General features: G+C 41.6%; 2 protein-coding genes across 18 annotated transcripts in view; both read right to left on the bottom strand.

Moving 5' to 3' along the window:
- The window catches only part of DIP2A (disco interacting protein 2 homolog A), a 78,685-nt gene extending 78,363 nt beyond the window's left edge, over positions 1 to 322 (bottom strand). For 3 of the 5 annotated variants that reach the window (XM_041487713.1, XM_041487714.1, XM_041487715.1), the window contains exon 1: positions 130 to 318. In XM_041487713.1, the coding sequence (XP_041343647.1) occupies positions 130 to 226 (97 nt within the window). In that variant the 5' untranslated portion in view covers positions 227 to 318. Of the gene's footprint in view, positions 1 to 129 lie in introns of all 5 variants that reach the window. The other 2 variants (XR_005956864.1, XM_041487716.1) reach the window with 1 other exon arrangement.
- Positions 323 to 2,820: 2,498 nt separating this feature from the next.
- The window catches only part of PCNT (pericentrin), a 71,401-nt gene continuing 51,475 nt past the window's right edge, over positions 2,821 to 22,746 (bottom strand). For 10 of the 13 annotated variants that reach the window (XM_041487690.1, XM_041487701.1, XM_041487702.1 and 7 more), the window contains 17 exons: positions 21,480 to 22,007; positions 20,669 to 20,765; positions 20,017 to 20,171; positions 17,071 to 17,268; positions 16,654 to 16,827; positions 15,867 to 16,062; positions 14,627 to 14,840; positions 13,989 to 14,139; positions 11,510 to 12,226; positions 10,670 to 10,950; positions 10,310 to 10,409; positions 8,222 to 8,386; positions 7,241 to 7,476; positions 6,010 to 6,098; positions 5,159 to 5,321; positions 4,525 to 4,652; positions 2,821 to 3,206 (listed from right to left, as the gene is read on the bottom strand). In XM_041487690.1, the coding sequence (XP_041343624.1) occupies positions 3,163 to 3,206; positions 4,525 to 4,652; positions 5,159 to 5,321; positions 6,010 to 6,098; positions 7,241 to 7,476; positions 8,222 to 8,386; positions 10,310 to 10,409; positions 10,670 to 10,950; positions 11,510 to 12,226; positions 13,989 to 14,139; positions 14,627 to 14,840; positions 15,867 to 16,062; positions 16,654 to 16,827; positions 17,071 to 17,268; positions 20,017 to 20,171; positions 20,669 to 20,765; positions 21,480 to 22,007 (3,636 nt within the window). In that variant the 3' untranslated portion in view covers positions 2,821 to 3,162. The remainder of the gene's footprint in view (positions 3,207 to 4,524; positions 4,653 to 5,158; positions 5,322 to 6,009; positions 6,099 to 7,240; positions 7,477 to 8,221; positions 8,387 to 10,309; positions 10,410 to 10,669; positions 10,951 to 11,509; positions 12,227 to 13,988; positions 14,140 to 14,626; positions 14,841 to 15,866; positions 16,063 to 16,653; positions 16,828 to 17,070; positions 17,269 to 20,016; positions 20,172 to 20,668; positions 20,766 to 21,479; positions 22,008 to 22,746) is intronic. The other 3 variants (XM_041487691.1, XM_041487697.1, XM_041487703.1) reach the window with 1 other exon arrangement.

Below are 22,746 nucleotides of genomic sequence, written 5' to 3'. Positions count from 1 at the left end.
CCCGGGCCCGCCGAGAGCTGCGCCGCGGGGCGAAGCCGCCGCCGCCCCCGGGCCCCTCGGCAGCACCGCGGCCTTCCTGCCGTGCCCGGCCCCAGAGCCCGGCCGCGCCCCGAGCCCGGCCCCACTCACCCTCCGACAGCTCCAGCTCCAGCTCGGCCAGGCTCTCGCGCACCTCGGGCGGCAGCGGCACGGCCTCCAGCGCGCAGCCCCCGCGCTCCGCCGCCATGGCGCGGGTGGGCGAGCAGCGAGCGGGCCCGGCGCAGCCACCGCCCAGCGCTGCCGCAGGTGGGGCCGGGGGCGGGCCGGAGGCGGGCAGCGGCGGTCCCGGGCCGGCAGGCAGGCAGCCCGGGACGCGCGGCCCGAGCCAGGGGCGGGACGGGGCCGCGCCGCCGGGGAGGGGCCTCAGCGCGGCCCGCCCGCTCCCGGGCACAGCACTGCCCTGCTCGGGCTCCCGTCCCTTTCCCACCCTTCTCGTTGCCTTGGCACCTGCTGGGCTGAGGCCCCTTTCCTGTAAATACCCAAACTGCCCTTTCCCTCCCCACTTCTTCCTCCCGACGGAAAATTGGAACTGTGACCCAGCCTGGGCCCACCGGCTATCCCAGGACAGAGCAGGGACATTTTCATGGCACGGAGTTCCACTGTGAGAGCCTGGACATAAAGTGGTGCCTGGGACTACATAAAAGAAAAAAAAAAAAAAATCTAGTAAGAGTGTCTTTTTTTATAACCAAGCACCTGTCAAAGGGCAGTAGAGAGCAGCAGGAAGCGTTTGGGTTGGAGGCTGTGTTGAGGCAGTAGCTTTTCCATGTTCAGCTCTATGTTCCAGGGTGAGCAGGTGGCAGGGCACCACAGCCTGATGTTCTGGCATTCCTGCAGCCTCCCAGCGGCTCGGGCAAAGGGAAAGCCACGACCTTGCCAGTGCTCCTGACCACCCAAACCACCCTGCCAGTAGCACCTTTCCTAGAACTAGAAAATCTAGTAATCTTCTGTCGACAACTGCTACTGTCCAAAAAACCGCTCCTGTTTGGATGATTGGGTTCGTGTTGGGGCTTCCCATTTCTCTACTCACATGACTGAGGTTAACACATCACAAGTAGTGTGTCCTGTATGGCTGCTCTTCCGAGGGTATAGACACACACACCAACACTAGGAAAACCATGCGGCTTAAAATGTCATCCCCTACACTGGGCAGAAATGCTTCTGCTTCCACTGCCCTCCAGAAAGCTGTCTGTGGGTATCGGGGAGCTGATGGGGATGTAGTCACAGGGAACACAGTGCCTGTAGCTCAGATCCTCCTGGGTTGGATTCTTTTGATGCCATAAGTTTTAGCTTTCATATTTTCCAGATTCCATACTGCATTAGTATATAACTCTAAACTTCATACGAAGTGTTAGCAAGTTCTCACGGTTTAGTCAGACAAAACAATCCTTTTGCAGCCTGAGAACCAAGGACACCATTGCAGCTTCAGGCCAAGAAGTGTAAAACAACACTGAATTGAGGAGAGCCATCTGGAGGGATGGGACTTGATAACCTGAAGCTGTAATTGGACAACTAACTCCAACATGTGAATAGACCAAAACTTATAAAAGTGTGAACATGTGTGACCTGTCACCCATATTGGGTGTAGCCTTGGCCAGGCTCTTGTACTGCCCAAGGTGTATCCTTTGAAGGCCTTTTAATCAATAGCTGCCCTCTTGATTCCTTTAACACTGTTTAGCCTCTGTTCTAGGCAGCCTCTCAAGGCATCATCTTCTCTGCAGATTTCTTTGTTAGGACTCTTAGAATCTGATTTTTAAAAGAAATATGACACAGTCACTGAGCCAGCTTAAACTTAGTTCAAATTGGTTTGGAACTCTGGACAAGTTAATTTATCTTTGCCAAGCTTTTACACCAAATCAAGCATTGTTTGTTCACAGCTCTCTTAAATTTATGCCAAATCAGTTCAAGGGTTCTCCTACAGCTGTCAGGGGATAATAAATCTGTACATGTGCCAAGATCTACCTCTACCACTTTTTCTTCCAGAGAACCAAATTGTGAACTACCTGACAGATAAATATGATTTTACCAAGACAAAAGCGGTTAAATAAGAAATAAAAACCTCAGATGAATGCTATTATATAATTCTCAATACCCAGTAGAGAAATAATCTTGTAATAGGCTGCAGCAGAACAATTTGCCTCCAGAAGAGATTTCTCTCGTGCTCCAAAGTTAAAAACCACAACTGCTTCAAAAGCAGAGATTTCACATGTCCAGAGGTTTAAAATATTCTGGTATTATAATTCTTCCTATGCCTTTTCTAAAGAAAAATAGAATCATCACAGGAAAGTCTCATTCAACATGATACTTGGATCTCTCTCATTTTTGCAGTGAGACATTGTGACTGGAAGTGGGTGTACCAACAGAGCACCTCTTTGCTCTTGCCTGACCAGCAAGTTCATACACATTTGGAACTGCCCCCCTGAAGGCAGCTACAGCACAAGATAACAGACAGAGGCAGGATCACTTACATCAGATGTAGATAAGAGTTCACAGGTTCCGTTTGGTACAAAAGAGTTAAACAAAATTATGGGCCTTTTGACTAGAAAAATGAAGCTAAAAGTGTCCAGAATAAATAGGACAGACTGAGGGAGGATTTATGTTCTGAAAAACCAGAAGAGTAAACCCTAAATTCGCAGAAAGCCACAGGCATCTTTGATATTTTTGAGAGAATTCGAGCTATTCCTTTAATTGGAATGATCCTATAGAAATATTAAAATGTAAACAATTTTAGAAACAGCAAAATAAATAGGTATGACTGAAAGAAACAACCACAAAATGTAAGAATTCACTAATAAAATGCCATTTTAATAACTTTTTTTTACAAGGAATCCACCTATACACTATAGAAAAATAAACACCACAGACACTTTTTCCAGCTTACAATACAGTGATGCAGGCACACTTCAGCTGTTGACTTAATTTCACATGAGAATGTAAAATATTGTTCTTAGTGAAAAGTAAGCCCCTCTTAAAGTACTAAAATATAATAAAAAGAGTCATATAAAAATCTGCTTTAAAAGCACTGCCCTTTATTCAGTTGCATGGCAGATTGCAAGTGCATCTGTTGAGTGAGGACCGACTCGGAGGAAGCAGGAACTTGCAGGACAGATTTTCTAAGTGTTCCCATCACTTTTTTAGGTTTCTCTGATGAGGTGAACCTAGCACTTGTCCTAAATTAAAAAAAAACAACAGATCAATATTAGAAAACTGCTTGTGTTATGAAGCAACAGTGTACAATTAGCAGCATGTTATTTCCTCAAAGCACTTCATATGAGCTATACTGAAAGCAATTCCAATTTTCACGAGCCACCTAGGAGCAATCCCAAACAGGATTTGAAAGCCTAAACATCTGCCAAAACAAACCTTCATACCCTGGGACCAGTGCTCCATCACAGGCTGCTTTACCCCAGCGACAGCTCAATTCTGCCCCTCCTGTGGTGATTTTTTAGTTCATTAGGAACTGGGAAATCACTTGGCTGACAGCACTGTTCTAAAGATTGCAGCATCATTCTGTAATGCGTGGACATTATCATCCTGGTAAGATGGAAATTACAGAAATCACATACACTTTTCACAGCAGTGTTTATGGTGTCCCAGCTGTGGAGTACTTATTCCACACTTGGAATGAAGCAAAATGTGTTGCTTCCATAAAGGCTGATAGGTTTCAAGTCTAAAATCTGTTTAACTATCTGAATCAGCCATGCAGCTGCAGTATTTGGAAAAAAAAAAAAACAAAAAAAACCCAAACCAAACAAACCCACAAAGTCAAGGTAATAAAGTTTCTAGGTAAAGTCCTGCTGAGAACAATATTCCCAAACTCTTCAGGATTTCAGGATGATATGATGACAGGTTGCAAGTTCCTCCTTAGGACAAGGTGTTTCTGTGCTATAACCAACATGTAACAAGAGCAGGTAATTAGACTAATTAAACTAAGTAAATCTGGTCTAGAAATTAGGTGGAACTGTTTTAAATAGCAAAGCTAAGTGTCACTACAATCCTTTGTGTGCTCTTTGATATATCTTAGAACTAGATGGCTGTATTTATCAGCCTCCAAATCTTTTTAAAAAATCTGTTATGAACATAAGGAAGTGATAATTAAGGGAAGCATTACAGTTTGTGCTGCAGAGAAAGCCCTGCTCAGCTATTACAACAGCTATGTTTCACTTTAAAGCAAATTAACTCTATACACAGCTTCATTTGAATTACAACACTTGCTTGTTTAGATTTGGGAACAAGAGGGGGGGCAGAAATCACATGAAATTATTCCATCTTATCTCTTTCACTATGAATTTAGAGAAATGCCACACTTGGAGGAGTTTTAGATATGACTTGGAAAGGTTTCCTTTTGGAGACTGACTTAGTGGTTACTCCTCAATAATGATAATTATTCCTTAAAATGATGCTCTTTATTGGCAATGTGTACAAAGAACCTTGTGAAAAGCAGCCCAGACGTGCAGGAGCTGTGAGGGGTGAGAAGGTGGCTCTTACCTGGCTGCACCCCTCGCAGCCTTTGCTGAATCGCCTCCAAGCGATGGATGTATTCTGTGAGTGACTGCTCAGGGTCCTGAGGTGGCACAAGGGACTTGTCTGGAGCTGAACTTGGGGACAGGTGCAATCTTAAAAAAAAAAAAAAACAACAAATCATTTCCTCCTTCTCATGCTATACTCTCAAATATATCCAGAAGTTACATTCATATAGTCAGGAATTCTGGGCAAAGGAAACTGGAACCATCACCACTCTTTCCATTTGTATAGCTGTTCCTGGAAACAAGAGCAGCAAGAGGCATCATTTAGCCTACCCTGGATCTACATCAGACCTGAGCCACCACTAATCCAGTCACACAGAGCACCAGTCAGGGCTGCTGTTATTAATACCCTGCTCCATATCACACAGGTGACTTTTCTTAGCAGGGCTGTCAGAAACAGACACATGCCATGACAGAGGAATAGGGTGGGGTAGAACTAAGTCTTTTGGAAGTTCTTGCAGGTCTCAAACTCTCCGACACATTTTGCTGAATTCCTTGCAGACCAGAAGACTACCTGGCTGTTTGTGGCAAACCACTCAGCAAAGTTAAAAACCCCCTACAATAATCTGAAGCACCTCCCATCTTTGCAGACTGACCTGTTGTGTGAGCAGGAGGAGGATCGTGGGGAGAGGCTCGTGAATCTTGCAGCGCAGCTGGATCTGTGGCACAGCCCTGTGTCCCTGTCCTGGGTAGGGGGAGAGCTGACAGGGCCAGCTGGGGGCTGCTGCTCTCTCAGGACTTCTGTTCTAGCACCGAAGGCTGTGGCAAATAGGAAGGGTTAAAAAATATGCACTAGGAATCATTGAGAATAGGCTGTCATAAACACATCCAATAAAGCCATGAAAATGACAGCAGAGTATGCTTAAGTTTGGTTTTAAATGCAGGTAAATACACTTTCTACAGCTAACTGCTTTTTTGGTTTGTGTGGGTTTTTTTGTTTTAACTGCATTTAACAGAATTGTGATGCTATTTTGTATTGAGGTAGAAAGTTCAGCATTTGAGGATTCAAATTTCTTGGGAATCATACAAGAGAGGGTTTATGTACAAAGGTTCTGCTTTCTTTTAAAGTATTTCCAGCAACTTAGAAATTGAAAATTACATAGTACCAGGTAATGAAAAATACACTACTTAATCTGAATTTTGTTTAGCATTGAAAAGTCATAAAGGAATTTTACATCAAGGCCAAGAGTTCCCCAATACTGGGTGCTGCATTAAGATGTTTGTTGCAATTGTTACAAAGGCACTCAACCAGTAACTCAAAGGAACATTCAAATGTTCCTCAAGTAACTCAAGTCCTTATTGACCTGCATCAGACCATTTATCCATCTACTCTCCAGATGGATAGCAGCAAAATAAACAGATTTTCCCACTTAGGTTTTGTTTTTAAATGGAACAAATCACTGAAGAGAAATTACAAAGAAAACAACGTACTTATCCAAACACGTACCTGTGTTACCTCCTATACTGTGAGAAATGCTTTCACCCTGTGTGTTCTTCCTGCCAACTTTGTTCCACTTCTTCACCAAAAACTTTAACCTTGGTAAGAAAACAAATTTGTACAAGCATTAAAAATAAGCAGAAATAAATAAAATTTTAATATTATTTGTTGGTATAGAAGCTATTAAGCAACATAAGCAATTATTGGTGTGGGAATGACAGGAGAACTCTTCAAAATTCAGTCTTGGGAATGCTGGCTTAGCCCATTTTACCCTGCAATGATCTTTGAACTGCTGAAAACTTGCTTATTTTGGCTCTGCTCCTGATCTTCAGAGAGCTCTTCCTACCTGAGAGGAGGGGTTTGGAGGTTACTGCACGAATTTGGAGGTGCTGCAGCCTTTGCTGTTATTATGGTATTCATGTCAAAGACTCTGTGTCAGCTCCTGACAGAAATTTGCTAGTGATTATTTTAACTAGACAATAAAATTGCTCAGAAATAACCACCAATTACATTTAAAATTGCCTCCTTTTTTTTTTTTTTCATATAATGGGCTTAAAGCCATTGGGAGGTGGCATGTTGTCTCACGTACAGCTAGCAAAACCCATCTGACAGTGACACAGCATGGTAAAATCACACCCAGCGAAACACACACCACTGGATTCCAGAGAACCATTCCTGACAGATCCCATTCTGATACAAGACAGACTGTCCAGTGAGACCAAGGAGATCAGGGTCAGCCCCAAAGGGCTCCAGTTTGTAATGCTGTGCACTGGTTCCCAAATATATTGCAGCTGGGTATCGCTCAAGTAGCTTTTTCTTAGAATTATGGAATGGTTTGGACTGGAAGGGGTCCTAAGGAAACCCACCTTGTTCCATCCTCTTGCCATGAGCTGGGACACCTTCCACTGTCCCAGGCTGCTCCAACCTCGTCCAACCTGCCCTTGAACACTTGCAGGGATGGGGCAGCCACAGCTTCTCTGGGCAACCTGTGCCAGGGCCTCCCCATCCTCACAGGGAACAATTTCTTCCCAATATCCCATCTAAATCTACCCTCCTTCATGTTAAAGACATTTTTTACAAATTTTTAGTACAGATCAAACTCAGCTAACAAGTCATGCTTGAACCAGTTCTGGAGAACATTCTTGCTTAATATTAACATAGGATAAGCCGCAGCAACTATCAATTTATTAAGCTTCCAAGAAAACATCACCTACGAGAGACAGGGAGTGTTTTGCATTACCTTGAGATGGCAATGATGGCTCTGACTGCACACCTGAACTTGGTGAAGGGCCGGGAGTGTGATGCAGAGAGCTGCAGGTCTGCAGAAGGATAGATTCCCATGCGGGCAATCAGAGACAGAGTTGCTTGCTCACAGTCCTGAAACCCACCAAGCAGCAGCAAGAGGTATTTCTTCTGATAAACTAGAGCCTTTCTAAAGCTCTCTGCTCGAATGTACTTTCGATATAATCTCTGCAACTGCAGAAAGAAAAAAAACCAAAATTTAAGAGTTCATTTTTTTCACAGTTACTGTTGCAAAAAGCCAGCCACAAACAAGGTGTCTTCAGGTCCAATGTCCAGACTGAGGACATGAGGGCAGCCAAAACAATTCTGTACACTGCTAAAATCCACCCAGATTTGGAGTGTCAGTCCTCTTTAAATCTCCTGAATGTTTTCAAGCAAAATTGTCATACTCAAAATTCTAAAACAGTTTAACTCTTTAATAAAAAAGTACATTTGCTTAAAAAAAAATGTAAGCCAGAATGCATGGTGGGAGAGATGCCTATCAGATTTGATTACAGTCAAAGTGTCAGAAAAATAAAAAGTATTTAAGATTAGTTAGCAGGGATTAAAAATAATGATCGTTTTCTATTTCCATGCTTAGACAAGAAATCCAAGTCTCCCTCTCATTTAAGTGTGGAAAGAAATTCCAAAGATCCAGATTACTTTTGATGCAAGTTCCTGTCTAACACTGAAAAAATTCCAAAGGAACTTCTCTGATGAGGTACATATGGGGAAAGCTTCTAATTTAAAATAATATATCAAGCTGTTTCTCTAGAAAATCAACCTTTTAAAATAGCAACTGAAGATTACAGCAGTAAGTGAAAGATAAATGCCATAATCTGACAGATCCCTTTTTTCCCCACCAGATCAGTTTCAAATGATACCTCCTGGCTGTGCAAGCTCCAGAGACCCCCTTTGCTGGCTACCCCCATGATTTTACCTTAGGATGGGAAGTTTCTGCCACTGGTTTGTTTTCAATTTCAGCATTGGCTTTAGCCAGCTGGGTTTCTGCCTGTTTCAGCATGTTCTGCAGCGTGTTCCTCTCTCGTTGCCAAGCCTCTCTTTCCAGCTCTTGAACAGGGCCAGCATCACCTGTAGATCTCACCTAAAACAGAAACCTAAAGAACGTGAGCCACAATGGGTTTTGCACATTGTTTTCACAATCAAACATCTCAAACCGAGTAATAACCCAACTTTATGACAAATGAAAACATAATAACAAGGAGCCCGAAAACCAGCAATGGCATTCAGCTGTTGAACAGCACAATGGGAAACCGAAATGCATTGAAAGCCCTTCTGACTTTCATCTGGCTTTCTTCTACATCCACAGGCAGCACAGAAATAGTGAAGATGTCTGTGTACATGCAGAAACAAGCTGCACATACAACAAAAACAAGTTGTGAAAAATTCTGAAAAATCACATTCAAGTCTGAGAGTCTGGCGCCCAGAGAAGCTGTGGCTGTCCCATCCCTGGAAGTGTCCAAGGCCAGGTTGGACAGGGCTTGGAGCCATCTGGTCTAGTGGAAGGTTCCCAGCCCATGGCAGGAGGTGGAACAAGACGGGCTTTAAGGTCCCTTTCAGCCCAAACCATGTTGTGATTCTGTGAAACTGAGTTTTGTGATAAGGAATGAGACCCAGGACTCCAGCTCCAACTCTTCATGGAAGTTCTGCCTTTGTAACCCTCTTTGTATCAACTACAAATTTACGGGTCATCAGTTACATCAGTGCATGATGCAGTAGATCACAAAAGAAAGAGAAGATTTTTTTTTAAGGTAGCTGATGTTTTATCCCTTGAAACAAAATCTATACATTAGAGAAGCCACTACAAACAACTGACCCCAGTTTCTCCTAGCAACTTATTTCAGTACAGTCTGTGGTATCTGAGGGAGTTCTGCATGACTCATCTATGTCCTTGACTTCTGCTGCACCATTTGGCAGCTGACTGACCACACAGCTCCATTTGGCACAGATTTTCCATGCTGACATTTTGCCAGGTTCCCTGTCCAATACTCCCCAATTTATTGTAACTCAAGGGGGGAACAGCAGAAAATTTCTTTGGTCTCCTGAGCATGTGGTTCAGTACCTTAAAGGAAGGAGAAATTCAGGGAGGAGACTGAAGAAAAAGGTGATTCTGGAAAAAAAAAATCAAAGCCTGAAAAGAGGGCAGAGAGGAGGGATTGTTGGTGCCCACAGAAGAAAAGCTATTGAGGTGGAGTTTTTTCTCCTCATCTCTAGAAAGGCATGTGACTTCAAAGTGCTCTACTGAACACTTCTTTGTTTAAAAAAAAAACAAAAAAAACCCTCAGGAAACTTGAGTTCCTTTATTTTTGTGTGGTCAATCTCTGAAGGAGGGAACTCTGCTCCAACAAGACTTTTGTCTACAGCTGACAGCTCTAAAAGTTTGTGAGAGGAAGGCTTAACCCAAATAACCCCATGAACTTGGAGAAGAGGCTGCATCCCCCTCCTCAAGGCTGCAGATGATCCATTTGGCCATAACCACCTGTGTGGCTGCACAGGTGACAGAAGGAAAATATTAACTATTTTGTAAGCAGGTAGACACAGGGAGAGCTGCAAATCCAAGGCAACTTGTCACACATTAGACTTATGAACAGAAGAGACAAAAAACTTGTCACTTATCAGACAGTCATACATCTCTGACTATTGTAAGAGAAATACATAAATCAGATGGAATCTAAAAGTCATGCATTTATGTGTTTTGTATTAATAGACCTGAGCTTGGTCTTGGGTAATCCCTGGGCTTATGTAAAGTACTTGCAATACTGCACACTTGGGTCAGAACAGCCCTCCTGAGATTACAAACCACTATGGTGCTTTTTGAAAAAAAAGTACTTGGCATTTTGGTGAAAAAAAACCTATCCCTGGATGCATAAAGAAGCTACAGCAACACATCCCAAAGCTTGTGATCCTTGGACACATTACATGTCTAGGAAAAAAACGCTCTCAGAAGCAGAGTCTGCAATATGACAAAACAGAGTGAGACATTACAATATGTTAATATTTTCCTTACCTGAGATGTAGGAGGAGACAAATCTGATTTTAGTTCCCTTAATGTCTGCAGTAAAGAGGCTACAGCTTCATCATTTGATGCAGACCAGTCATTAACCGTTCTGTTAGGCAGAAATACCTTTTCAGTATCAGGCATTTGTAAGAATGTTAACACACATTTAATTGCTTCTTCCCACTACTTGACCTTTAAGGTTCTGAGGCTTTACTTATGCAATATTTACCCCACAAATTACTACAAATATGCAGAGAAATTAGCAAGTTCTGTTAGTTTTTAAGAATTAAAAGAGCTAAGGGCTCTCAGCCATGACACACACAAGTTAAGAAGCAGGATGGAAAGCAAAGTGCTATTTTATGAACTCACTTATCCAGAGTTTTATAGATGAACTCATTCAGGTGCACAACCACAAAGAGCAACTGCTGCCTTATCTTCTCCAGCTGTTGTTGCTGCTGTTGCAAGTGGGGTTTTTCAGTTTCTTTTGTCACAGGCTGTGTGGGACTTCCATCTTTGCTTGAGGTATGCAGGAGTTCCTCCCGACAGTTTGGAGTTGGAGGATTTCTTTCTCTTTCTCTTAATACTGCCAGTATTTCCTGCAGTTCTTTAATTCTTTGTTCATCCCTTTGGTGTTGCCGTTCCAAGTTTTGCTGTTTGAACAAAATAAGTAGTAGTTAATTGCATCTCATATATACCCACTTATGTAAGTGTCACCACACCTAATCAGCATATCCATCTGGGTGTTCATGAACTGCCAGACCACTTTTGGGGGAAGGCTTAGAGCACTGTTTCCCAGGGCCACTCGGAAGCCATTTAATGACACTGGAGTGGGCATTGTCTCCATCCAAGGAAAAACCCAGGGTGAAACCAATAGTTTCCCAAGGAATGACTGGGACCCTAACTCAAAAAATAAGGGCAATGGCATGAAAGTTAGTTTGGTTCCATGCTGCATTTAACCCATCATCCCCACCTGTGAACAATCAGCACAGGTAAAAATTTAAAGATCAACTTTAAAGACCAACTTCCATCAACGATAAATCCAGACACAATCCCTTGAAAACAGCTACATTTCACACAAGCAGGACAAGAGCTCATTCAATGCATTTTTCAGAATGCTTTAACAGAAGGAAACATTCCAATCAAAGAATACCATCCAGAAGGTTAAATCCCAGCGTGTGGCTATTTCAGTGTAAGGCAGAGCATTCTCACCAGTCTCTCCTGATCTCTCTGCCAGTCCTTCTGTTTCTGTAGCTCTGTCTGTTGCTGCCGTTTCTGCTCTCTCTCCCTCTCCTCTTTCCTGTTCTTATCTTGCTCTTTAACCAGCTTGAAGAGTGACTGCAGTTGTTCCCAGTCAACTTTCAGCTTGACCTCTCTCTCCCTCTGGGCCTCCAAGGAACGGATCACCTCTTGCTTTTGTGCCTGAAGAGACTCCAGGGTGGCTCGCAGTTTGTCACTGACCTCCCTCTCCTTCTGGGTTTCCTCACAGCACATCTGTACCTCAGCCTCCAGCTGCCTTTTGGACAGGATGGCCTTCTGGTGCATTTTCTCAATAACAGCAGCAAGCTCCATGGTTCGGGTCCTCTCCTCTTCCAGCTGGGCTTGGAGCTCTCTGACAAAGGCTTGTTCCAGCAGCGACTCCCTGTGCTGACAGGAAGCCCCTTCCTTCACTCTCACGCTCAACTGCTCTGTCAGAACACGCTCATGATTCAAGGAATCCAGGAGCTCCGAGGACCGGTTTTTCTCAGCTTCCAGGTTTTTCTGCAGCTCCCTCAGTTTGTTGTGCTCCTGGGCCAGCAAGGCTTCGCAGCGGGAGTGCTCGATCTGCAGCTCCTTGCGGAGGTTGTCTGTCACTGTCCTCTCGTGCTCCAAGGACACGGCCAGCTGGCAGTTCTGCACCAACTGCACATCCAGGGCAGCCTGCAGCTCCTGGGCACAAGGGGGGAGAGCACATTACTATTCCAGCACAAACACTCATTTGTGGGACTGGCTGGCATATAGCAATTTTCAACCTCCTATTTTATCCGAAAAGATATTCAAGACTTAACTAGAGTAGTTCAGGTATTAAAAAGTTTAATTTAAAATTACAAGTGACAGAAAAATGCTCTTTAGGAATATGGCACCAAGCAACAAAACCAAAAATTATCATTTTAATGTATCTGCCAGTACAATATTTCTTCTTCAGTTAGTAAGATCCTCATTAGGAAATCACAACTTTTTACATCACTCAATCCCATTAATAAGTAACATCTGCAATAGCAATAACCCTGTTGTTTTAAAAAGAAAAATCTAAGCAGTAAGAGTAGATGTAAAGCTTCAAGACTTGGCAGTCCATCTCTTCAAAGCACAGACTAGACACTGAAAAAAAATAATCACAGAATGGTCTGGGTTGGAAAGGATGTTAAAGCTCATCTCATTCCCACCCGCTGCCATGGGCAGGGAATCCTTCCATTATCCCAGGTTGCTCCAAGCCCTGGCCTGGACACTTCAAGGGATGGGCCAGCCACAGCTGCTCTGGGTAATCTGGATGCTTCACCACTCTCACAGGAAAGAATTTCCTCCTTATATCAAGTCCAAAAACTACCCTCTTTCCCTTTAAAATCTATCTCTAGGTCCATTCTGGGAGCCAGTCTTTCTTCAGAAGGAAAGGCAGGGACTGAAGGGTCAGTGTAGGGCACTGCAGAGCTGGCACTGCTGTCCTAGGAGGGAGGTCTACCCTGCCCTCCACACAGCCAGCACCATTTGTTATCTCCTAGAAAGCTAGGTCAGGTAGAAACTTTCCATAATGGAGCTTCTATAAAGATTTGTGAATGCCAGACTAATCTGTGCTGGGGCAAAGCACTTTTCTCCTGGCCTTGGCTACTCTGTCCTCCTTGCATGAGCAGGTTTCTGAAAAGGAGAAAGATGGTAGCAACATTTCCTAACCATGCAGCAGTAACAAACATCCCAACAAAAATCATTCACAAACTTAAACAACTACCAGGAAGATGAGAGGAGAACCCAGACTATAAGGAAATAGTCAGAAGTGTGTTTCCTCACTTAGGGAATTTAAGGACTCTTTGGAATTCTTTGAGAGATTTAGTTTTGGGGTTTAAGAAATGGTTTATGTTAAATCTTGCTCCTTTTCCATTTACTGTAGGCCTCTTACAAGCACTGAGTCATTGCTATTACAGTCTTGGAGAGAAAGCTGTTTACTTGTTTTCTGTTCAACTTAGAAGGGAACAGGATGACTTTGGTTAACCTCCAAAAATACGTATTATATTGAAAAGGCTCCACTTACTCTGCCAAACCTATTTATCATTGGGTGGTTTTCCTTATAATCTCAGAGATCATACATCTCACACCCTCATGGTAAGCTTGCTGTGGAATTAAGGGTGCACTTACACAGCTGTAGGATCTGTCTGTCCCTGCTCAGCAAGGGGCAGTACACAAGAGGGGAAAGTGGGAAAGGAAAAAACATTAACAAGATGTGGAACAAAAAACCCCAACACAGCATTCAACCTTGGTTTACTTCTGCACGTGCAATTAATGAAAGTAACTGAAAGCTTTAACTCAGTGAGAAAAGACACTGTGCACATTCAGAAAAGGTTTGGGGGTTTTAACACTTATTAAAGAAGGAACAGAGGAGGTGAAGAAGACTGCACAAATAACTTGCTAGTTAACGTCATGCCCCAGGGGAGCTGGGCGTTACCTCCATGGCCTTTGTCTTTTCATCCTCTGCTTTCCTCTGCTGACGCTGCTGTTCCTCAAACCAACCTCGCAGCTCTGATCCCTTCAGCTGCTCAGCCTGCAAGTCTTCAAGTGCAGCTGCCAAATCCTTTTCTTTTTTTTCCAATTCAACACTGCAAAGTTCAAAATGACACTTCTACATTCAGAACAGAACATCCTTCACCAGCATCACAAGCAAGACATTTTGGGTTGGTTTCTCTGAGTTCTTTCTATTGATTTGTTTCTTTAAGGTGGCCTCTATTCTTTCTAAAGAGAGTCAGTTTTCAAGTTTTCAAGCTAGTCAGCATCTGAAAACATTTGTCTCCCTGCAGGCCAAGCCAGAATTGCTCGACTTAGTAACAATTAAGAGATAGGTTATTTATTCTGGCAGAGCAAAGCTGTTGTCCTGTGAGAGGAAAGCAAAATATTGGCATACACTAAGAAGGGAGTGGGAAAGGAACATACCCAAGATGACAGAATTTAGTAAAGAAAACATAACCCTTAAAACTGAGAGACCCTAGTTTTCCTCCCTGTGTTTCCAAATGCTTTATGGATCCAATTAGTACAAAGCTCTTTCAGACCTGCTGATAAATCAACTAAATGAATAAATCTGCTTCTCACCGTAAAGGATTTATTTCCCTCTGAAGCTCTTCCAGGGATTTCTGCAACCTTTCATTCTCTTGCTTGCTTCCAGAAAGCTCTGATTTCAGGGATGCTTTTTCTTGATTCAGGAGATCACATGTTTCAGAGGATCTTTTCTGCTCCTCAGAGAGGGTGCTGTGCAAGTCACTTACAATAGATTTTTCCTGCTGAAGCTTATATTCCAATAATTCAACTAGGATAAGAAAACACTGTAACAGTTATTTATATTACAGAGACCTTGACAATATGATATCACTTACACTAATCCAAATTAGGAAAAAAAATCAGCTGTATTGAAGTGTTTTTGTCTGAAGAATTAATCTCTTTTCAAATGAGAGGAATCAGAAGAAGGATGCACAAACACAATGATTCTATCATTGTCATGTTCTGTAATATCACTAATGGATTTTAAAACTCATTAAAGAAACCTATCCACTTACATAAACATTTTATGACAGGAATCACTATATAGAACCTGTTTTGCCAGCTCTCTTCAGGCCAGTGAGTTAAGAGAAACAACTCTCCCTAAATTTGGGGGTCCCTGTTTGAAAAGTACTTAAAAACAATTAATGCACCTATGTCTACAGCATTATGTAAATAAAATTAGCAATAAACTTCTGGATGTCCACAAGACTTTCCTCTATTGGACTAGTACATGTGCCATTAAATGGCTGAATCCTTAATGATAGTGATGGGAAAACAAAAAGAAGGAAAAAGCAGTGTTTTGCTTTGAGAGAGATGTTTATTTTTGACGAAGGTCACTTGCACTTGTTTCTTTATTACATAAAGGGAACCTGCTGTGAAAACCAAGGCTTGCTTATTTAGTCAGGAACATGGTTTAGCAGTGGCCTTGGCACTGTTTATGATGGGACTCCCTAGTGTTAAAGGTCTTGTCCAACCTAAATGATTCTGTGATTCTCTACAGGCAAACATACAGATACACAAACAGGGGTTTTACTATCCTTGCTGGGTTTTCTCCATGTATACACTACTTCAGTTCCATTGCTTTGGGTTATTTCACAGCTTCTCACAGATTTGTCGTAACTACTGATATGAGAAAGAATTGCTCTCATCATAGACAACCTGAGTGCATTCAGTGAAGCTGAGGAATTATACAGCATCTGCTTCTTTGCAAGACACTTTTTTTTTGCCTTTTACCTTTCAGGCAAAAAGGAACTGATGTAGAAGACAAAGAGCTGACAAAGCCAGTAAGAATCACCTTTCCTCCGGAGCTGGTGTTCCTGCTTGTTCCCATGCTCTTCAGCCTTGGTAAGGGTTTCCTGCAGCTGCTGCAGCTTCTCCTGGTTCTGCAGATGTGTCATGCGGAGCTGAGCTCGGAGGTCCTGGATTTCTGAGAGCAGGCTATTCCGGTCTGAGGAGAAGAGGTGCTCCACAACCATCTGCCTCTGCTCCTCCTGAAACAAACCAAGGCCTATTCAAACTACAAGGCTATTTCCACGTCTTCTGCAAGGATAAGTACTAAGAAAACTCTGGCAGTGCAAGTTTTGTACCGAAGCACTCAAATGACTAAGTTCACGCTTCACATTAATGCAAAATGTTAACATTATGCAAAAAAGAAAAACCCCACTTCACTTGCCTTGCTGAGTTCATACACAACAATTACTACAACCTAGAAACTAAATATTGTTGGCAAAAAGCCCCCAGATTCAGAGTTAGTTCAATATATACCCTTTGCAAGAGAGGTCTGTGAAGTTCTAGATGAATGGTAAGGAGGAAAAGAATTTGTATTTCCTATTCACTATCACAGTCTTTCTTGATGCCAGCTAAAATAACCAATAGGCTTTGTAACACCGTGAACAAGAAAAATGCTACCATAACAGAAACTCTAAAAGCTACTGATCCCACACCATTTGCATTATACAAGACATACAAGATAATAATATAAAAATACAAAAGATTTAACAACACAAGCAATAAAACTGCAAAAAAAATTAAAAATAGAATAAAGTGATTTATGAGCAGCACACTTTAAAAGCTTTTCATACTTGTTTTTTCATTATATACTCCAGCTTTTCCTCTAATGAAGTTGTGTCACCAGATGTAGGATTGGAGAAGTGAGACTTCAAGTCAATTTGTAACACATTTCTCTCCTTCTCAAACACACTCTGTACTGCTTGCAGAAGCTCTCCTCTCCAGTCAGCAGCAACACCTGATGCTTCCTGTTAAAATATATTTTTTTAAAATGGCATCTCTCTCAACCTCTAACCCAGCATCTTTCATACCATAAGAGTATATCTGTTAATCAAAGCACTTTTAGAAGTGTTTAAAGAGTACTGTCCCTTACTCCTTAAACACATATAAACACACAGACATGCCTCATAACATATTATATATATAATATACATTCATGTATACACACACAACTGGGCTCCCTTGCTTTAAAGGGTATTTTATAGCCATACCTTGTCTCTTCTTTCTGCCACCTTGCTGAGGTAATCCTTCAGTGACTGGATAGCATCCAGCAGGGACAATCCCTCCTTCTGCCAGCCCTCCATGGCCACTTGGGTCTGAGGGACGTTCTTCAGCTCCCTCAAAGCCAAGGGATGCTCTGACAAAGCCAATATTTTGTGGCTCTCCTCATACACCATCTTCAGCACAGTCTGAGAAGAAAAAAAAAAAAGATAATATTAGGAAACAGGCATCAGCATTCTGGCAGTGTAAGAGTAGGATGGGATAGCATTAGACAACAAAAATAAGGTGTCTGTATCAACACATTAAGATGCAATTAAGCATGAATTATTATTTATGCCAAAGGGCTGTACTTCACCTTTGTTTCTGAACCATTTAGCTAACTTTCCTGGGAATAAATTAAATTCTATCAAGTCTGAAGCTATGTTACCAAACCCCAGTGATGCCAGAAAACTAAATTATGTATTTAGACAACCTTGGCTTAATTTAGCAAATGATGTACAAACATCAGCTCCCAAAATAGCCAGTTTTAATAATTTACACAGTGGAAATTGTTTCCGCTGACACTGTCAGGCCAAATAACGTATTTTAAATAAATTCCCTGTTCACAAACTATTACATCATGCACAGATGTTTCCTGGCCTCTTTTCAAGGAAGGTCACTGGAGATTTAAATCCTTTTCTTGCACACATCTCATCAGAAATATCCCAGCCTCCATGTGGAGCTGTTCCTCATTGCTACACAATTTAAAAACAACACAGAGTACTTTTATTTAACTCTCGATATTCTTTCCTTGCACATTTTTTAAATTACTTTTGAAGAAACTTAAGTTGCTTTTCTGTCACTGGAATCAAAATAGTGATTACTTCAATAATCAATGAAAACCTTTAGTAAACACTAATATCAAAAGCACAGTAAAGTGTTCAAACTAAACATTCAGTACTGGAATATGCACTCAGATCTTACAGACAGTAAAGCCTAAATTGATGCTTCACAAAAGAAACTGGAAAAAAAAAATCTGTCTCAAGGTAAAATAAAAATCATCTCTTCCATGAAGTCTCTGACAGAGAATTTTTTATACACAGAATGGTTTTCAGTTGGAAGGGACCTTTCAAGACCATACCTAGTCCAACTCTGCTGTGACAGGCATGAGGAGCATCTTATTTCAGGCTGCACAAAGCCCCATCCAGTCTCATTTTGAATGGATTGTGGGATGGACTCCTAGGGATCCACCACCTCTCTGTGCCAGTGTGTCACCACAAGAAATCCTGTACTTATGTCCAACCCATTTCATGATCTTACTGGGCAGTGAGGTGAGGCTGAAAGACCAGTAGTTTCCAGGGTGCTCATTATTAAGCTTTTTAAGAAAGGGAATCATAGCAGCCTTTTCTCTCAGGGACTTAATCTGACTGCTGTGACTTTTCAGAAACAATGGAGAGTGGCTTGGCAATTGCAACTGCAAAATTTCCTCAGGACCCTGGGATTCATATCTTTGGGTCCCATGGACTTACCTATGTCCAGGTTCCTCCAGTGCTCTTGAATCTGATCTTTTCCTTACAATAGGAGGGACTTCATTCCTCCAGTCCCTTCCTCATTTAATTTAAAGCTTTCCTTATAGGTTTGGCCATGTTATTGGTGGAGACACTCTTGTCTCACTTGGGTGAACTCCATGAGCTCTCAACACTTCTGGCTTCTCAAAGGTAAATCCATGTTAATAAAAATGAAAACCTTGAGTACTGCACCAGGTGCCAGGGATTCTATCCTGGCTCCCTTCCTCTGACTGGGAGGATAGAGAATATCACCCATGGTCCCAAACTGTCCTGTTCCAGTGCTGTTAGACCCTTGGCAGCCTCAATGACACCACAAATACAAGCTGCTGGTAAGCAACAAACTTCTCTAGAGAAAGTATGTGGATGGCAGGAGGGTGCTTCAGTGCCTCTCAGTAAGGAATCTCCAATTACTAACACCTGATGCACTTTTCTGGTAGCACTGGTTCTAATGCCAGCAGATGGTTTCATTAGCTTTGCATGTTTGGCTTTTCCTGGATCACAGCAGTTATTCCATGTGTTCTTCCTTCTCCAACCCTAGAGCATCATGTCTCTTAAGGGCAGATGGATGGGGGAAGGATCTTAGTTCTGACTTGAGCAGCAATAAAGGCACAGCCTCCTTCATCTTGTGAGTTTCCTGTGCCAGGTAGCTTGAGTGAGTTTGGATTCAGGCTTACCTTCCTCCAGTTTGCTGGGCAAGCTGAAAGAACCTGCTAAGCATATTAGGAGGCAGGGTTCACTTTCCAGAAAGGGTTCTTCCAGTTTCTTATTACTTGAGAACTCACTGTAACCTACTCACTGTAGTCTCTCACAGATGAGAATTTCTCCCTTTCTGTAGCTGGAATTTTTGAAATGGCTGAGAGCTTGCCGAGCAAACCAAAGAGTTCTAGGCATATACTTTATTCAGCTTTAAATTACTGACTAGAGTGAGCACTCACTGCTCAGTCTTCTGTATATTCCTCATGTTGCTTGAACTGGCTCTGACCTACCCCTGCACACCTTGCACTGGTGTTTCCACAGCCCTCCATCACATCAGGATGACAAGAACAGGCAGAGGAGCATGATGACAGCCAGCTCTGGATGCTTCTAAACAACTTTCTGTGAAGCCTCCAAGGCAATCCCATAAAGCAGAATAAGCAGTCCTTGTACCCCCCACCTTCTGAAACAGCACCAGTGCTGTCCTAGCAAAACTAGTTCAATTCTAGCAAGTACAAGCACATGTCAGTAATGTTGTCACAAGAGATGCAAGGACAAGAACTTGCAACTTGCAGTTCAAACCCATTACAGAACACTTTCCAGTGTAAATGTAGCAGCTATTTTGTATTACCATTTCATTTTTGCTGTTCAGTTTTAACTTGCTGGTATGGTAGGCTCATATTAATCATACATTACCTTCATCTGTGGTGAAAGTATTTCCTTTTCTTTCATTGATTCCATAATATCTGGAATTATCCCCCGGTATCGCAGGTAAGCCATGACATTGGCATCTAGATGATCTGATGGTTGTAGCTCCTGCTTTAGATTAGCTGCCAAATTTGAGCTGGTATCTGCAAGAACAGACAACCCCCAACCCCACAAAGTGTTATAAAGATGGAAAGAACTTGAAACTAGAACAACCACTTGCAAAACAACCATGATTTCTTCTGCTTGTATGAATGCAGGGTCAGATTGCGTTGGTTGGTTGAGATCTCAAATAACTTCAACAAGTTAAAAATCATTAAGTTGCCTTTAGAACCAGAGAAGTAGTTAAGTACTTAAGTCAGGACTCAAACCCCCTGCCTCTGTCCTGTATGTAGATGAAAAGGTAAAAGCAGGCACTATATATATATACATACCTATATGTGTATATATATATATATATATATGTAAGTATGTATATATATATATATGTAAGTATGTATGTATGTTTCTAAATAAAGAACCACATGCCTAAGGCATAGCATCCCAAGAAAGACCAACAGTAAAAGAAAATGGGAGAAAGGAGAAACATGTTTTAATACTGAAGTTAACAAAAGGTAAAATGAGTCTACAAAGTTGAACTTACTGCTGCCACACCCATCGCTCATGGCAGATGCTCTTGATCTTTCATCATCTTGTAAATCAGAAGGGGTTAAAGTCAGATTATCAGCTTCTCTCATCTGCTTGAGAAGAAATTTTTCACGTTACTTTGGTTTTCTGAATGCAGCTGTTGGTTTCAGCATTTATGACAACTTTTTTACTAGTGCAGATTTAAGCAAATGCCTACTTGATCCAAGTGTTAGACATGGCAAATGCCATGATTAATTGCAACATTGGTGCTCCCTGGAAGCCATTCCGTCTCCATTTTTTCCTCTTTTAATAGTCTTAAGATACATGTATTTATATTTAATTACCCATCAAAGCAAGGCACACAAATATACAGCCAAAGACAAATTTTCTTAAATACAGACTTTATCTTCCTGTGGAGTTATAGAATACAGACAATATATAAAAATATATGTATACAATATATAAAATACAGCAATTAAAAAGAAAAGCCTTTATTATCCAGTTTTGAAAGAGTCTGTTCTAACACTCAACAAACAAATCAATCAAAGATTGTTGAAGAAGTGAGGAGCTGTTAGAGTACACTGAGTACTGTGGCAGCAAAGATTTTACAGGTATAGCTCAATTACTGACACATTAAGTGTTATCACAAATTTACCAGTTTTTATCACTGTAAGAGAGGAACTAATAATTGTATGTCCAGAACTTCACTGAACCTACTGCCAGCAGTGTGTAGGTTTCTACTACTTGGAGCCCATGGCCCCTCAATGGTCACAGGGCTGAGCAGTCTTGTTTAACAAGAATTAAATCAGACATGAAATATCACTTACCAGGAGCTTCTTCTCCATATCTTCATCATCATCAACAGAATAGGTACTTTCAGAGAAAGCTGGAGATTTTCTATCTACTCCCACTGCTGCATCCTCACTGCCAGTTTCATCCAGGTTAGAATATCCTAGTGATACGGAATTCTCTCCTTGCAGGGATGACCTTGTGTGCATAATTTGAAAATCTGTGTTCTCAGTTTCTGAGAAGGGTGTCAGGTGAAGCACTGGCTGAAGTTCCATGCTTATATCTTGCTTTCTCATGATCTCAGGTGAGCCCCATGAAGACATACTTGCAATTAAATTCTGGAAATATTTTGGAGTCTCTTTGTCTATGCTCAAATTGTGTTTTGGTGAATCAGGAGTTTGATGAATTTCCAACATTTGCTGGCAGTGCTTTTTCAAATCTTGATCCCCTTCAGAGCTGTGAATCATGTCCAACTCCTGGCACAAGATATTTTCTTGCGATTGCTTAATCTGTGCTTTTGGATTTTTATTGTGAATTGTCAAGTCAAACATAACTTCATCTTTTTCCTATAATGAAATAACACATATTAATTGTTTAATGGAATTTGAGTATGATTTTACAAACTGAGAAAAATGCACTTAGAGACCTTTTAGAATTGATTGATTTTTCCTTCAATCGCTTTATATAAGTAATTTTAAGATAAAATTACTCTTAACCTCTGATTCTGTGACTGAGTCTAAATAATGCACTATTTGAGAAGATTTTAGTTTATCTTAACCTCTCAACATAGAAATTTTGTCTCATCCTCCATACCTGTTAGTTTGTCAGATACAGTGAATAACTGTTATCCCCTCTCATTTTAGACCATTACCTTAATCCTTTTGTGTTAATCATCACTCTTAATCATCTGTTTTAAGCCTAGTGCTAGCTGCCAGGACTTGAGTAATTTTGCTGCTCCTCCAGCTTGCATTTTAATACATCTCCAAATTTTCACATGGTTTCCACTTTGGAACCCAAGCATAAATGTAGGAAGGGGTTCTTTGCTCCTTTAACAATGCTGCATTATACTTTTCCTAATACCTGGATGAGCTAGATCCATAGAAGAAAAATCTATTGTAATGAATGATTGAAGACGTGGTAATTTATTTACTTTGATTCAACATATTCTCCAATTCTGATAATTATCCCTCCTCAGCCTACTTAAAAACTTCCACTTAAACATGGAAATGCATGTACTGACATAAAGATCAATTTAAACCTTTCAGGTTCTGAATTTCTACTTGAAATGTGGTTTTTTGAAATAAT

Source organism: Pyrgilauda ruficollis, unplaced genomic scaffold (assembly GCF_017590135.1).
Source record: "Pyrgilauda ruficollis isolate IOZ18807 unplaced genomic scaffold, ASM1759013v1 scaffold83, whole genome shotgun sequence".
NCBI lineage: Eukaryota > Metazoa > Chordata > Aves > Passeriformes > Passeridae > Pyrgilauda > Pyrgilauda ruficollis.
The sequence above is the reverse complement of the archived record's forward strand: the minus strand, read 5'-3'. Positions and strand labels throughout refer to the sequence as shown.